General features: G+C 37.4%; 1 protein-coding gene across 6 annotated transcripts in view; it reads left to right on the top strand.

Annotated features, from left to right (window-relative positions):
• Positions 1-16,046, top strand: part of SP100 (SP100 nuclear antigen) — a 99,678-nt gene that overhangs the window by 51,726 nt on the left and 31,906 nt on the right. For 5 of the 6 annotated variants that reach the window (XM_060624062.3, XM_060624059.3, XM_060624061.3 and 2 more), the window contains 8 exons: positions 411-557; positions 1,272-1,352; positions 2,866-2,949; positions 4,521-4,613; positions 5,755-5,808; positions 6,430-6,513; positions 10,115-10,174; positions 11,096-11,149. In XM_060624062.3, the coding sequence (XP_060480045.2) occupies positions 411-557; positions 1,272-1,352; positions 2,866-2,949; positions 4,521-4,613; positions 5,755-5,808; positions 6,430-6,513; positions 10,115-10,174; positions 11,096-11,149 (657 nt within the window). The remainder of the gene's footprint in view (positions 1-410; positions 558-1,271; positions 1,353-2,865; positions 2,950-4,520; positions 4,614-5,754; positions 5,809-6,429; positions 6,514-10,114; positions 10,175-11,095; positions 11,150-16,046) is intronic. The other variant, XM_060624063.3, reaches the window with a different exon arrangement.

Below are 16,046 nucleotides of genomic sequence, written 5' to 3'. Positions count from 1 at the left end.
AGAGAGAGAGAGAGGGAGAGAGAGAAGCCCCAGCTGACAGCACAGAGCCTGATTCAGGGCTTGAACTCATGAACCGTGAGATCATGCCCTGAGCTGAAATCAAGAATCAGATGCTTAACTGACTGAGCCACCCACGTATCCCAATATACTTCTTATTTTTAAAAGAGCAAAAAGTAATTCATAAAAGGATGGGAATAGAAAATAAAAACAAAAAACCTCCAAAGCCCAGAATCCAGACAGGCACAGAGGAAGGGACACAGTTAAGCAGCAGGAAGGGAGAGGGGTGGGGGGTGAAGCTTCATCCCTGCAGTGGATTTACAGGGAGAAGGACTTATCAATAGGAGTAAAGCATGTTTACTCCCTTTGGGGGAGACAAATGAAAATTCTTCATTTATTACAATTTGATCCAGGAGTAGAGCTACCAGGCCATGGGATCCAAATAAATTCCTGTTCTGTATATCTGGTGGATATAAAGAAGGAAAAGCCATTTTTTAACTTGACAGTTGATCGGCAAGCCCAAGCGAGGACCAACTGTAACCAGGCCTCTGACATAATAGGTAAGTCTGACTGTACGAGTGTGTAATGTGAGTCACCAGTTCCAGGCAAGGGGCTGGGACATGTCAGCAGGGTCCATCGAGGCAGTCCAGGTGGCCTTGGATGGAGGCAAGGGGTGAGGAACCAGTTAGGCAGTGAGCTCTGCAGGAGAAAGTCCCAGTAATTGGAAAAATACCAAAAGACAGAAAGGTTAGGTTTAAGTATTAATGTACAGGAGACCATTTCTAAATCAAAAGAAGAAAGTATGGGGTTAGATGTGGAAGAAAAGGGAAAAAAAAGTCAGAGAGCCAAGATATTCATGAGAGGAGATGGAAGACAAAGAGAGGTGTGAAGAGATACCGTTGCCCGAAAGAGAGGCCTAAGTAAGAGAAATGGTCAGAGCCAAGAGGAAAGTCAAGAAATAAATTGAGAAAAAAAAGATAGAGGTAGCATGAGAGCAGGAGTAAGAGGTAGCATAAGGGCAGGCGTAGGAGGTCGCAGGACAGTGGGGAAAGAAGAGTGTTGGCAGGATGAGCAAAGCTGCCCTCCGTGCATGGATTCCGTCACCTCTGGTTTAGGACCTGGAGCAGCCCACAAGTCATACATATTCACGCACAGACCAGGGTGCCTTGCGTTAACTTAGCTTCCAGGTCTTTCTAGTGCTCTTTTACAGTGTTGCCTGCTCTGTGGGCTCATTGGCCCCACCTGCAACTAAAGGGTTTTGCTCCTCTGTGCAGTGATCAGCAGTGACTCTGCAGAATCCAGTGATGGAGATGAGCCCTCAGAAGCCTCCACGTCAGCACTGGAAAATGGACCTGGTAGGACAGTGGGAAAGCAGGCTTTGGCTGCAAGAATCTGAATTAAGAGCTACAGTTTGATGCATCTTACCCTGTGCCTATTCTGTATGATAGATTCAGTTTATCCTGGAATCCAATTCTCTGCATTTATTTCACTTGACCTTTTTGGGAAATGAAGGGAGATAAGAAATCATATAAGAAATATATATTTATAGAAGATGAGGCCTATTGCCTGATATCAATACATGCATCCATGTATGGGTTCTATAGTAGAAAGAGGTTTCCAAAATGATGAGTTTGTTTTTCAAATTAGCTAGTTTCTATGCTTATAAAGTGTTGGAATTATACAGTGATTTCTACAGGGAACAGAAGGCTAAATATTCCTTTATTAGAAGGTCATATTGTCTTCTGATCACAAATTGTGTCAAAAGACAACTCATCCAGCTATCTAGTGTTAGCAGAAAAAAGATTCAGATTAAGTACTCTGAAACCCAAGTATCGTTTTTGAGAGTTCTTCAGCAATTCATGGCATATATGGTGATTTTTCAAAGGACTTTTGCAAATAATACCTTACTTTTTAATTCACAACAATCTTAAGGGGTAAGGAGACTAAACACTGTTACCCTTGTTTTCTAGAGAAAACGCAATCATATCAAGGTCTTCTACAAAGTATCATGGCAAATTAATGGGACTGACAAGACTAGCATCCTGGATTCTGCATTTTTGTTTTATCACACAGAGCTAAAAACAATTATCATAATGTGTTTCCTCAATTCCATGGGTAGCAGGAGCTGTCCTAAGATTTGGAGCTCTTTAGTGCACAAATTGGTGATTCGTTTTCTCTTTCTACTTTCTAGACCCATAGGATTTTAGAAACATGCCTATTTGGGGGAAACATACTTGGAAAATATGTAAGAACAAATAAAAATGTTACCTGGTCTTGATGTTACAAACGAACCATAACTAAATGATATGTTCATTCTCATTGCTCACTATATCCGTCAAAGTAAAATGTGAATTTGCTTCAAATGTTAAAGAGTGAACATTTTAGCTTTGGTCTTAGGGTTAGCAAACTGTTCTAGAAGGCAACCCCAAAATATGTCTATGATATGGGCACAGAGCTTATTTCTCAGCCTTGCCAACTTTCATCATGGCACCAGGTTGGCAAGGAGTAGAGGAAGCTTGCTATCATCAACACAAGATTTCCAAGGGTTCCCTGTGTGAGAAACAGCAGAGATAGGAAGTGTGAAGTGACAGTAGAGGGGCTAAGAAGTAGAAGAGGAAGAAGTGTAGGAAGGTAAGGTTCAAGCACTGCAAAGTTGCCCCTTGCCTCTGGGGACAGGGGATGGAGGTGACTATCATACAAGGCAGGTGGCTTAGAAGGACAGACCAAGAAAGGTAGCACTGTTGCAGGCCATGACATGCATTGGTTTTCAAGATTTTTCTAAGTTTTCTTATGAGGAGATTTCCTGCTAATATTTCAGTTTCTTAGTCATACACTGGGACCCCTAAAGATTCCTATTCTTTTGTGCAGTGACCAATGACCTTGACTCATTCGAATCGAGGAAGAGAAAAGAGTCCCAAGAAGCTGCCTGCTCACCACTCCATATTACAGTAGGTAAGAATATTAGGATTGAAACCCTGGGTAACAAATACTCAGAGTCTAAATCCAAAGCTCTGTCTTCCTGATGAATCTTGTTTTGAGCACGCCCCATATGCCTTAATGCTATTACTTCCATGAGATTATTTTCTGCATAATTTCTCTGAGCCTATTGGGACGAAGAAGGGGACAAGAAGGCATTATTGATTGTTGTTTAACTGTACCGATCCATTTGATTGGTATATAAAAAATGTAGCAAAAACGAATTGGTAAAATGACAAACTTTTTTTACTATACACTATTATATGTATTAGTGCTAAAGGTTGAAATAATGTACTTATTCTCTACCTGTATGCTTTAGATTCTAGCCGACATGGTAACCATGGTGTTCCTCTATTTGTTCACAATATTGTCATTAGTCCCAAATGCAGAAAATCTTCGAAGCATAATTTGTGCTGACATTTAATTATCGGTGAGGAAACGGCCTCTGATCAGCTATTCTCAAACCCAAATTACTTAATCCATTGGCTTACAGTGTGATTTTTTTAAAGGGCTTTTGTAAACTAAGCTGCATTTTGTTTTCATAAAAACCTTAATAGGGAGATAGGGTAACCAGGTAATCCCAGCTTTATAGATCAGGAAACTGGAGCTAGTAATGTTTCAAAGTCAATTACAAATTCACAGGGAGAGTGAAAACGAAATTTAAGCAGGAACTCAGCATTGTGAACCCAGGCCACCAGAACTGGATTCAGTTGAAGAAAAGTGAGGAAAATGATCATCAAAACATTATTATGATTGGGGCACCTGGGTGGCTCAGTTGGTAAAACATCTGACTTCGGCTCAAGTCATGATCTCATGGCTTGTGGGTTCAAGCCCCACGTCGGGCTCTGTGCTGACAGCTCAGAGCCTGGAGCCTGCTTCTGATTCTGTGTCCTTCTCTCACTCTGCCCCTCCCCAGCTCACTCGCTCTCTCTCTCTCTCTCTCCCTCAGGAATAAAAAAAATATATTATGATTGTAAGCCCATTGAGTTGTCACAGAGTCTGTAGACTCTTGAGTGTGAATAATTATTTCCTCCCCTTTACCTGTGGAGCCCACGGATATCAGAAAATCACCTATACCCAAAAAAAAGAGTTCGGAAAGTAGATAAGGGCAAATAAGAACTCTTCATGGTTACAAATGAATAGCGTTTTCCACAAGAGATTCATTCTAATTCTTTGCTATATCCTTCAAAGTAAAATATAAATTTACTTTAATTTAAAATGGTTTTGTTTTAACTTTTGTATTAGTTAGTTAGGCTAACAGTCATAACAAATAAACCCAAAGAAGTTAAGGACTCAAACACAGTAGAATTATTTTTTTTTTTCAAGTAAACATTCTGAGAAGTTTTAGAAGTTTAGATGAAACATCCCCCATGTTTCAAGTGGGATTCAGGGAAGCTGCCAAGGGGAAGATCTGCCTTCTTCAATACCAGACTCCAAATATCCTTGGGAATATTCTTGCTCTGGGTTTTTAGAACTTCTCAAGTGTTTCCCTCTCGGTTCCTTTGTCATACACTGAGACTTTCAAGGGATATTTGCTCCTTCTGCAGTGAAAAAATTTGATGACTCTTCAGAGTCTAGTGAAGAAGAGGAGCCCCCAGGAGTCTTGAGCTCAGCACTGAGATGTGATCCTGATGAGGAGGGTAAGGACCGTCATCACTGGACTCCCAGACATGAAGAATCTGAGTTCAGAGTTCTTGTTTCCTGGGCATTTTACTCCAGGCACACTTCACAGTCTACGATCCCGTTCTCTGCATTTGTCACATTTGGCCATTTTGAAAAATGCAAATAGAGAAATCATTATAAATTCAGGTTTAGCAAGATGACTCTAGTTGAATGGCAGTACAATCTGTACGACGTGCTCTCCGATTTATTAACCCCAAAGTATTGAATTATGTAGTGATTTCTACCCCTGTCCACTCCTATTCTGTAGAGAAAGTGGGGTATCTGACATTGCTTGATTTTGTCATAAACTTGCTCAAAACTCAGAAGACTCTGATCATAGACTCTGATTATCAACAGAAGGAAAAGCTTCTGATTATTACCATCAAATTCGATTTATAACTTCTGACACATGACCCTAATATGACATTGGCCTATATAATGATATTTGAAAATATCTTCACTGATAAAATATCCTTTTATGTTTATAACAACTTAGAAATAGGCCAGATAACTGTTGTTCTCTCCCCATTCCACAGATGAGAAAACTCTAGCCCATAAACATTTAAGGATGTTTTACACATTACATATGGAAAGTTACCAGAAGAGACAGAGCAGCCTGGACTCCTACCAAACATCCACAGTCTTTTATTCAAACATTTGAAGCCAGACATACAATAATAATCTCTTTTCAGAAAGACAATGTGGTTTATACCCTATACATTACAAAAAAAAATCCAAGAGGGTCTGGGGCAGAATCGCATTCTCAAATACACTATATTGATGTTCCTGCGACAAATTGTGTGAATTCACACCAAGTGTGAGAAATAAAGATTATACACGGACTCATGACAGCTCAAGTCCAGATTCACTGCCAAGGTACTTAGCTGCAAACCTGTAGGAAAAATAAGGATTTTCAAAACTTCTTTGACTTTGCAATTAGGGCCAAAGAGCTGTGGTTCTTGGCTCTAGTTAGTAGTGATCTTTTTCCTTTGGATGGAAAGAAACAGAAATGATCATCGTAGTATCTTTCTAATCCAAATCCTGTCTACAATGTGAGTAGTCGTAAGTTTTACAACTCTTAGTTGTGGATGACTAGTTGTGTTTTCCTTTGTTTTTTAGATCCTGCGGACATTGGAAACAAATCTATTTGGGGGATAAACAATAGGAAAAGACGTAAGAGCAATTAAAACTTTTGATGTAACAAATATCTTTCTTTACTACTAAAACGTTGCCCAAAATTTTTGTTACCTCCTTTAAAATAAAAAAAAAATGAATTTGTTGGTAATTTAATTGATTCATATTACATATTTTGAAATAGGTGGGATTGGCTAATTGATACAATATGTAGTCCTCAAAAGGTTCAGTGGCACAAGTAAAATAGAAGTATATTCTTCATTCGCCTCAATAGGATAAAGTAGTTCCCAGGGTGGAGGGGCGTTCTGCTTCACATGATTATTAAGGGCCTAGCTGATGGAGGCTCTGACATCTTGAAAATGCTGCTTCCACAGACTTCCTGGATAAACAACAGAACCGGAAGAAGTATGCAAAGACAAGTGGAGAGGGTAGGACATAGTGACAGATGGCAAAGTTGTCCTCTAGCCCAGCCCCGGGATGGTTCCTGGAGCAACCTTGACTGACAGGTCAGATGGAGCCACAGGGTAGCCTGGCAGTAGGAATACTCCTGCTCCTCCTACATGAGCTTCCCTTTTCAATTTTCCTTTTAAAAGATTTGGTGCCGGATTGGTTTGTAAGACACAGACTGAGACTGCTAAGGAATTTTCTTTCTTTCTGCAGGGATCAGCAGTGATGACTTTTCAGAATTGATCCACACGGAAGAACCTCAGGAATCTTCTAGCTCAGACCTAAGAAGTGGGTCAGGTAACGAAGATTAGGATGCCAAGCCTTGGCCTGCAGAATGTCAGGAATTAAAAGCTACTGTTTCCTGATGATTTTATTCTGAGCACCTTGAAGACCTGTATCCAGTTAATCCTGGGAACTCCTTTTCTGCATTTTAGAAAATAGAAGGAGACAGGAAATTATTATAAATTCATGTTTAACAGGATGAGTCCTATTGAATAAATGTATGTAATTATACATTGCTGTTGTAGAAGAAATTAATAGCAAACTGGTGGTATCTTTTTTAATACCTACTGTTATGCCTACTAACACTAAGATCTTAGACTTCTATAGCGATACATTAATTGACCCCAATGTCATTTGTAATTGTAAAAGCCTCAAAAAACAACTGGTCCTGCTATGTAATTATAGACAGAAATAAAGCTTCAGATAAACAACTTTCAAACTTTAGTATAGTTTTTAACAGATGTCCATTACATTGTAATTTGATTATATTGTGTTATTTTAAAGTACTTTGGCAAATAAGATTTTACTTTAGTCATAACAATAGCCTTAAGACTTAGGCAGGCTAATTCTTGTCATCCACATTTTGGGATGAGGAAATACACATACAAATGTATAAGGGTCAAGAAGTGTGACTGCTGTATGTAACAGGCAGGAATATAAGAGCTGTATCCCATGATCAAAGTCCAAAAAGAAGATATAAGGGAACTGATATATAGTATCAGCAGAATGTATCAGTGCCTGATACAAGAAAATTTATTTAACAGCTATTTGGATGATTGATAGATAGATAGATAGATAGATAATAGGTAAAAATGAAAATCATAAAGAAAAAAAGATGGTAGGAGTGGAGCCAGCTATAAGGTGTACAAAATACCTAGAAGGGAAGAACCAAAAATGATTAATAGAGAAATAAAAAGGAATAGAGATGAAGAACATCACTGACGAAAAGACAGAAAACCACACAGAGGACAAGAGAAATCAGGGAGAGAAGCTCAAAGAATCAAGTGATGGAGATAGAAATGCATGAGGCAGGAAAATGGTCAAAAAATTGAGAAATAAGGAGGAGAATGAGGTGCGGCCAGATAGAAAAGGTGACAGTGCAAATCTTTGTTGGATATAAGGTGTAGTCATTGGAGTGGGTGTTTTCTCAACTCATCTGAGCAGTGAACATAGATGAGTGTGACCACATCGAAGTCACTGCCTATAGTGTGTCTTTCTCTTCAGTGTCCTATGAATTCTAAGCTCTTCAGATGAGTAGAGGGAGAGAGTCAGAAGAGATGCCAACCTATAAGCGTCTGATGGAGAAGCCAGTTTTGATATTATGAATTATCTTTGTTTTCCTGTCTGCACAGAGGAAAAGCTCTCCTTTCTTTACCTTACCTCTCCCCTCAAAACATAGCATGTACATACACACACAAATGCACACACTCATGCACACAGACTCCTATACATAGGCAGAGATGTGTGCACAGATTTGGACTGCTTTCAACAGGCTTGAGGGAGCCAAAAGAGAAAGATGAGCTGTGTTCCTGAATGCAGGGAGGTGACACTGAGTGGATAATGTAAGGAGGAAGCATGGAAAAGATAGTCCGGGGTCTCCAAATGGAAAGACATCTGACCGAGTAAGCTTCAAGTTTTTTCAAGTGGACATGGAATCCAAATATCACCAGACTGGGGAGTTTTGGAGGGAGAAGGGTGATGATTTTCCAGATACCTCTCAGAAGTCGCATGAAGAAACATGGTAATAAAGTCCATGACTGACTGAGTCTTGCAATGTAGAGAGCCCATAGGAAACTGGCAAAAATAATAATGGTCAACAGTGTGGTCAATGTCAAAAGAGTAGGCATTTGACTTTGATGAAAGTAGCAATCTGTGAGATGAAGCTGAATATAGATAAAATATAAAGACAAAGATTATAATTATAAAAACAGCCAAAAGATCAAGATAAGATTAAAAGAAACAGACTAGAAGCAAAGAGAAAATAGAAAAGGAAGTGACAGTAGGAAGAGGATTACTTCAATAATAAAACTAGATCCAGGGATAGAAGCATAGAAAAATAGATGGAATGAGGTACATACCTAGGGGAATAAGTGGAGAGGAGAAAGGGGAGGCACACAGAGAACCATGTAGAGAAAGAGTTAAAAGATGAGAGAAAGATGGCAGAATGTAAAAGGAAGAGAAGTGAGGTGGAGAAATTGTGGGATCTGAAACGGCCACAAGACAAAAGCAATGTTGGCACAAAGGGTGGCTCACAGTAGCAGTGAGTTCTCAGGGCAATGTGTGTCCAGGTATCCGTGTCCCCTATAACTCACACAGATTACAAGTTGCCTCGCCCAGGAATTTCATCCACTCCTATGGTTTCAATCACCACCCACAACTTAACAGTTCCTAAGCATACATATCCAGCCCAGCCCTGTCTTCAAAACAGCTAAGCACACTCATCCAAATGGAAGGCTGGCCTCTGTCCAAGGTCCTGAAGGTCCTAGCCTTCTCCATTTTAGGTGTCTTTCAAAACCTTCAAACAACATTTCCAAAACTGAGCACATCATCTTCTTCCTTAAAACAAATATCTGCTCCTTCAATGTTCTCTGTCTCTAAAACACACTGTTAATTGTCGCATTCTTTCACAATGAAATTCTCAAAGTCATCCCTGATACCGTTGTCTCCTCAATTGATATACCACATCTATAACCTACCTGTATCAATTCTTCCTTTTAAATGTCTCCGACCTGTCCCTTCATCTCCATTCTTAGTGCTAACACGCTAATCCACATCTGTATCACTTCTCACTTGAACTAGGTCTACAGGGTCCTGTTCTAATCTTGCTCCCACCAAATGTATGCTAAGTGATTTAGCTAAATTGATCTTTCAAAACTGCATCTAATTTCCTTTCATTTCCTTTAGTATTAAGTTAGGTCTCCTTCATGTGGCCTCTAAAGTCACTTAACTCAGGGCTCCTGTTTATTTCTCCATCCTCATCATTGCCCTTTATTCTTTCACTTCGTATTCAGACATACTAAACTTCTTGTGGTTACTTGCACTTAATGGATCTACATCTTTGCACATGCTTCTTCATATTTCAATATGTTTCCTCATTTATTTCTGTGTCAATTCCCTGGTTGCTCATAAGATTGGCAGCCACTATGCTTCAGTAGTCTTGTGCCTGAATTATTATCAGCACCCATCTCAGCACCTGGCACCTGAAAGAGGCTTTGAAAGCTTATTGAATGAGTGGGAAAAAAAATTTCACTTCCTATATTCCAACATTTGGAAATTTCTCTGGCAAAATTTACTTTATTATAGTGTTATACAGAATATTTACAAAACCTATTTTAAGAATATCACATAAAGTAAATACAAAAGCAGGTAATAAATGTCATAAATGAATGGATAGGAAAAGCACATGAAGAAAAATGGAAGAACAAAAATACAGATTTGGGGCAAAGAGAAAATGATTCAAGTGAAAAAATAGGTTGAAGAGAAAGGCCAAAGACAATGGGGGAAAAAACAAAGAGATCTCAGAGGTAGAGCGACCCTTTGGTGGAGGAGTGGGGGAACAGAGGATCATTGGAAGAGAGGAGATACAAATGAAAACTCTTTACAAATCACAATTTAGGAGCAGAGCCGCAAGGACTTGGAAATAAGAAGTGTTCCTGTGTCATGTGTTTTTCAAAAGGTATGTCAAGAGGCCAAGGAACAAGGGGTAAGAGTAGCCAAGCATCTGACATGATGGGTAAGGCTGCCCAAGGGTCTTGGGGTGGATATACCCCCCACATGGCCCCGGGCTACAGGATGTCAGGAGTCTGAAATCAGAGCTTTCATTTCCTGCTGGACTTGACTCTGAGCACCCTTTGATAAAGAAGGGATTCATCCAAGCCCAAATCCCATTCTTTGCATTTGCTTGACCTGAGCCTTTTGGGAATGACAAGGAGGCAAGAAATCTTTATACAGTCGTGTTTAACAGGGTGGGCTGGTCGATTTACATGTATGATGTAGTAGAAATACACTGGTAAAAATGGCAGTATCTCATTTACTCTATTAATATATCAATACTAAAGTATTGGATTTATATAGTGACATCCACCCTTGTCCATGAAGAAATCCAAGTGTTCTTCAGCTGGTGGATAATAGTGTCACTTTGTCACGACCTTGGAAAAGGCTCGGAAGACAAATGGCCCTGTTACCTGTCAGGAAACCAAGGCCCCAGATAACTATTCTTAAACTCAACATATGTTTTTGAAGGATGCCCTCCCACATGTTATTGACTAACCAGGTGATTTCTCAGTAACTTTTGTAAATAAGATCTTATTTTATTGTCATAAAAAATTTAAAGCCTAACAGGATAACAGTTGCTATCCCTGGTTTCATGAAAGAGGAAACTGATGTATTTAAGTGATTAAGAGTTTTTTCAAAGTCTCCGAGAAATAAAGGAAGACCTTAGATATCAATCCAGTACTTGTCTGTTTCCTTTAGAAGGAAGACAGAAATGGTACTCAGATCATTATAAACTCAAGGCTTCCACAGTAGGAATTGTCATAAGATTTGTAATTTTTATTTATAAATTATAGTCATCTGACCACCACCTATTACTTTCTAGATTCCATGGATATTGGAAACAGTTCTACTTCGGGAAAACACAATGAGAAAATACGTAAGAGTGAATAAGAATTTACTTGATTTTTATGTTACAAATGAACTGGTTTTTTTTAATGCTAAAGCTTATCATTATTTTCTATACCTTTCATAAGACAAAAAGTGAATGCCTTTAAAGTAACTATTTTTTCCAAATGGCCATATCTTCACATTGTCTTTTATTCTGATTTTAAAATGTTTCTTATAAACATTTGTGTATGCCTTCCCAGAATTTTTCTATGCATGTGTTAGCTCAGTTTGGAATATATTGTTATTTCTCTTAATATGGTAATTCTATACCATCTTGCCTTTTAAAATTCATACATCAAAGCTAAACAATAATAGCATTTAACATCTTAACTGAACTATTGCTTTAACATGCACTATCTTCATTTTTAAGGTGCTTGAGCATTCTTCATTTGTTACTGGTCATTTCTTTTTTCTTCTTCATCGAACTCTTTTGTCATAGAGTACTGTGTCGATATTTCCTGTTGTGGTGTTTGGTTGTCTTTCCTTGTGTTGTCAAATGAATATAGAAAAGCCTATCTGATATATGCATTAAATCTTCATCATATATGTTGCTAATATGTTGCCCCATTTGTAATGTTTACACCTATAATCCCATGGGTTTTGCCCCTTTGCTTTTATGTGAGGTGGGAATTTAAAAAACATTCCCTACATTATTACACTGTGACTGAACTACCACTTTAATCACATGGTGCCTTTACCTCTCTATATACTAGATTTTCTTTTGTAATCAAAGGGGCTACAGAAAAGAAAAAAAGAGCTCACAGGTAGCACCATCCTGATGACCCACTGGGGGTGATTTTTAGAATCAGCTTGAGAAGATCCCCCACCTCCTTCCCAAGTTTACTGGAATCTCTGATCAGAAATGCACTGAGTGTTATATGTAAGTGATGAATCACTAAATTTTATACTTGAAACCAATTTCACTATATATGTTAACTAACTAGAACTTAAATAAAAACTTGAAAAAAAGAAATGCATTGAAAATGCATATTAATTTAAGGAGAACAGAAACTTTTACCCACTTACATCTTATTTGATGTTCTTCCAATAAGAATTTTCTTACACTTTTTAAAAAGTCTTATATGGTGTACAAATTTGCTTGTTACTAAGAATATCTTTTTTCCCCATTACATAATCCGGAGTGAATTTAAATGAGACAAGGCTCTCAAATCTTTATTTAAATAGGAAATCTGTGGTCATTTTATTACTTACTTGCATGTGAGGAAATCAGAATGCAAAGGATTTTTTTCTGATTGAATATAAAAATCTCATAAACATTTATACAGTTTGCGGATCCAGATGTCAGTTAAAATATGATGGCCAATGTGAAATTGTTGAATCACTATATTGTATACCTGAAACTGGTATAACCCTGTATGTTAACTACACTGTATTAAAATTTAAAATTTTTTGAGAGAGAGAGAGAAACCTTAAGCTTCACGCTCAGTGTGGAGCCCAATGCAGGCTCGATCTCACAACAGTGAGATCATGACCTAAGCCTAAATCAAGAGTCAGTCGCTTAACCTACTGAGTCACCCAGGTAACCCCAAGCAATTTTCTTTATTTCACTCCCAAACCTGTAACTCACTACCAGTCACCCTTATCTCGGCAAATGGCAATACATATACTCAGCAGCTTGAACCAAAAATGGAGGAATATCTTGAGGAATGAAGGACAGGATCCAGGAATAAATACTTTCTCTTCCATTTCTAAGATGAGCAGCATCAGGACCCAGTTGACCACAGTGGCAACCATCCCCATTGGCTGTCTCTCCTACTCTTTGCCTCTTTCCCATTCTGACTCCCAATCCTTGACACGGTTTCACAAATAAACTTCCTGAACACAAACACTTAACTCAAAATTTGTTTTGGGGAATACCAGGTTAAGACACTCTTATTTCTTTTCTCATTTAGTTCTTTAATCCTTTTGGAGTTGATTTTTTTAGTGTGATATAAGGTACGGGGGTTAATTTTTTTCCAACGTGGATAACCAGTTGTCCCAGCTTCTCCGTATGTAATGTCACATATGGCATGCATTGAGATGCCATGTGTATATATGGTTTTGTTTGGGGGCTTACTAGTCTGATCCACTGCTCTATCTAACTCTGCATCACTCTAGCACTATAACTTAATAATATCTTGATATCTGGTAAAGCAAGTTTCTCTCAACTTGTTTCTTTTTCAAAATGATCTTAGCTATTTTGGACATTTTCTCTTTCATGTAAATTTTGGTAGCATCTTGTCAAGTTCCTTTGAAAATCCTATTGAATTTTTATTGAAATTGCTTAGGATGAATTTGGAAAGAATTGACATTTCTAAAACATTGAGTCTTTCAACTCACGAACACGATCCTTCTCACTACTTATGCATTCTATTTTCTTTTTACATTCTTCATTTATTTATTCAGCAAGTATCTATTGCCAAAGCTGCTCAATAGGAACAAAGAAGTGAGCAAAATCTCACTGAACTTACATTCTAGTGGAGGGGGGGTATAGACTATACACAAGTAAATAAATATATAATATTTTAGATGCCCCTGATTATCTCTTAAAATCTCGTCTATTATCCTTTTCTTCACACACCACTCTGGCATCCTTGAACAAACCAAATAATTTTCTGCCTCAGGACCTTTGCACTTGATGTTGACCCTACATAAAATGTTTTTCCCCTCAGCTGAAGTGAAGAGAAAATAAAGAGTAATTGAAGGTGTAGAGTGACAGAAACTGTGTCTCATATTTTCACTGTAAGCATCTTTGCTGTAGACATCTTTGCTGCAAACATTTTTACTGCATAACTAATCAGCTATAAGGCAATTTTGCCTTAAAATTTTTTTGAAGAACTGGATGGCAGTTTGGTTTTGTTTCTTCACTGACACAGTACTCACATTTTTGTATTATATAAGTCGTAGCCCTCATAACAGTCTATTCAGTAGTATAGTTTTGAGCCCACATTTCCCACAGAAGTTTGGAATATCCCTCAATAGACATGTAACAATATGCCAAGAACAGTGTAGAAAACTTTCACAACACATTCCAAAGCTCAGTTACAGATAAACATCCTAGTATTTGGAAACTGACACCTCTCTTAATGATGAAAGAAATTTTAGTGAAGAAAGAAAAAGTGTAATGCTGAATATGGAGACAAATCAACAAGCAAAGAAATATATATACATTATTGTTATATATTATATATTATATATATTATATATATTATTATAATATATATAATATATATGGTTATATATATTATTATTATATATATTATATATATTATTATATATTATATATATATTTATTATAATATTATGAACAAAAGACTTTAAAGAAAGGGCTTAGGTATAATCCACAAAATAAAATCAGTTACTTGTGTGTTCAGTGTTGCCATGAATCTGCACTACACATTTTAAATGTATTCAGTTATTTTTTTATTTGCCAATAAAGTGTTTTTAATTTTGTTATTCATTTTTCATGTTCCATTACATCCCTCTTTTATTTTTCATGATTTATCTTTTACGGGAAAATTGCCTTACAGCCAATTAGTTATGCAGCAAAATGTTTGTAGTGAAAGCGGTGGCAGCTAAGATGCTTACTGAGCAACAGCCTGGCACAAGCAGAAACATGCATCTTATATGGGGTGGCCAGTTAGAGCCTCACTGACAAACTGAAACATAAGTAGATACTGAGTGGGTGAAGGAATAAACCACGGTGCTGAGGCTGAGATGTGCAGGGTCTTTTGAGGAATGTCAAGGAGACCACTGGCTGGAGAGATAAAGAGGGGTGAGTGGAAAGTGGTTTTTAAGGTCATATAGACCTCAGAGGCCATAGCAATGACTTTGGATTCTTGTCTCAGTAAGAGGAAAAGACATTGGAGGGGTTTGAGCTAGGGAATGGTAGACTCTCAGTTATGTTTTTAAAGGATTGCTCTGTAGTCCACATGGAGGATAGACTTTAGGCGGGTAGCATGAGAGATCAGTAAGGAGACTGTTGTAATGATCTAGGCAAGGGGGCTGTTGGGCTGGACTAAGCTGGGAGCAGCAGAGGTGTTCGAAAATATGTGGATTCTGAAAACATGCACACATATAACACACCAACATGTATGTAAGCGTATATTTTTATATATTTTATTTAAAGATATATAATTACATATGTGCAAATATATATAATCTGGAAATGTATTTATATAGATAAATAGAATATATAATATATAAATATGAATGTGTCATATGTGAAAATATATAAAAATTATAAATTATAAGTGAACTACAGGTAGAATGTGACACATATATAATTAAATATATAAAATGTCTATAAATTATATAATATATGTAATGTGTAAATATATAAATATAAACTATAAAGCTATTATATATTTATATGACAATGCATACATAAATAATAAATATATATAAAGTTATAAAAGTATATATTTTATACATATAAATGTTACAGTTTGTATATTATACATAAATATAAACATACAGTACTATAGTATAATATGTATAGCTTATATGCATATAAATATGTAATACATTATATATAATATATAAATATAGATAGATATGTATATATAAAACTTGCAAATATCCCTGGCCGTGTGGAAGGCCACACACATGTCTAGGGAAATGCACATGCTCAGGGCTATGCAAAGGCTCAGGAAAGACCTAAGAAAACCCTCAGCTCTAACCTGGAGGCTCTGTTCAAGCAGGAAGTGACAGCTAAGGTGGAATTGTAAACTGCCTAGCTGTGCATTGAAGGCATGCATCGACACAGGCTTTTATAGCCCCTTGACAAATACTGGAAGACTTATCGGTTCTAGCTTTTCAGGGAAATCTCTTTCCAGTCATTAGCTGACCATTAAACTAACTGAGCTGAAACTTCAGGGACCACA

Source organism: Panthera onca, chromosome C1 (genome assembly GCF_046562875.1).
Source record: "Panthera onca isolate mPanOnc1 chromosome C1, mPanOnc1 haplotype 2, whole genome shotgun sequence".
Classification (NCBI taxonomy): Eukaryota; Metazoa; Chordata; class Mammalia; order Carnivora; family Felidae; genus Panthera; species Panthera onca.
The sequence above is the reverse complement of the archived record's forward strand: the minus strand, read 5'-3'. Positions and strand labels throughout refer to the sequence as shown.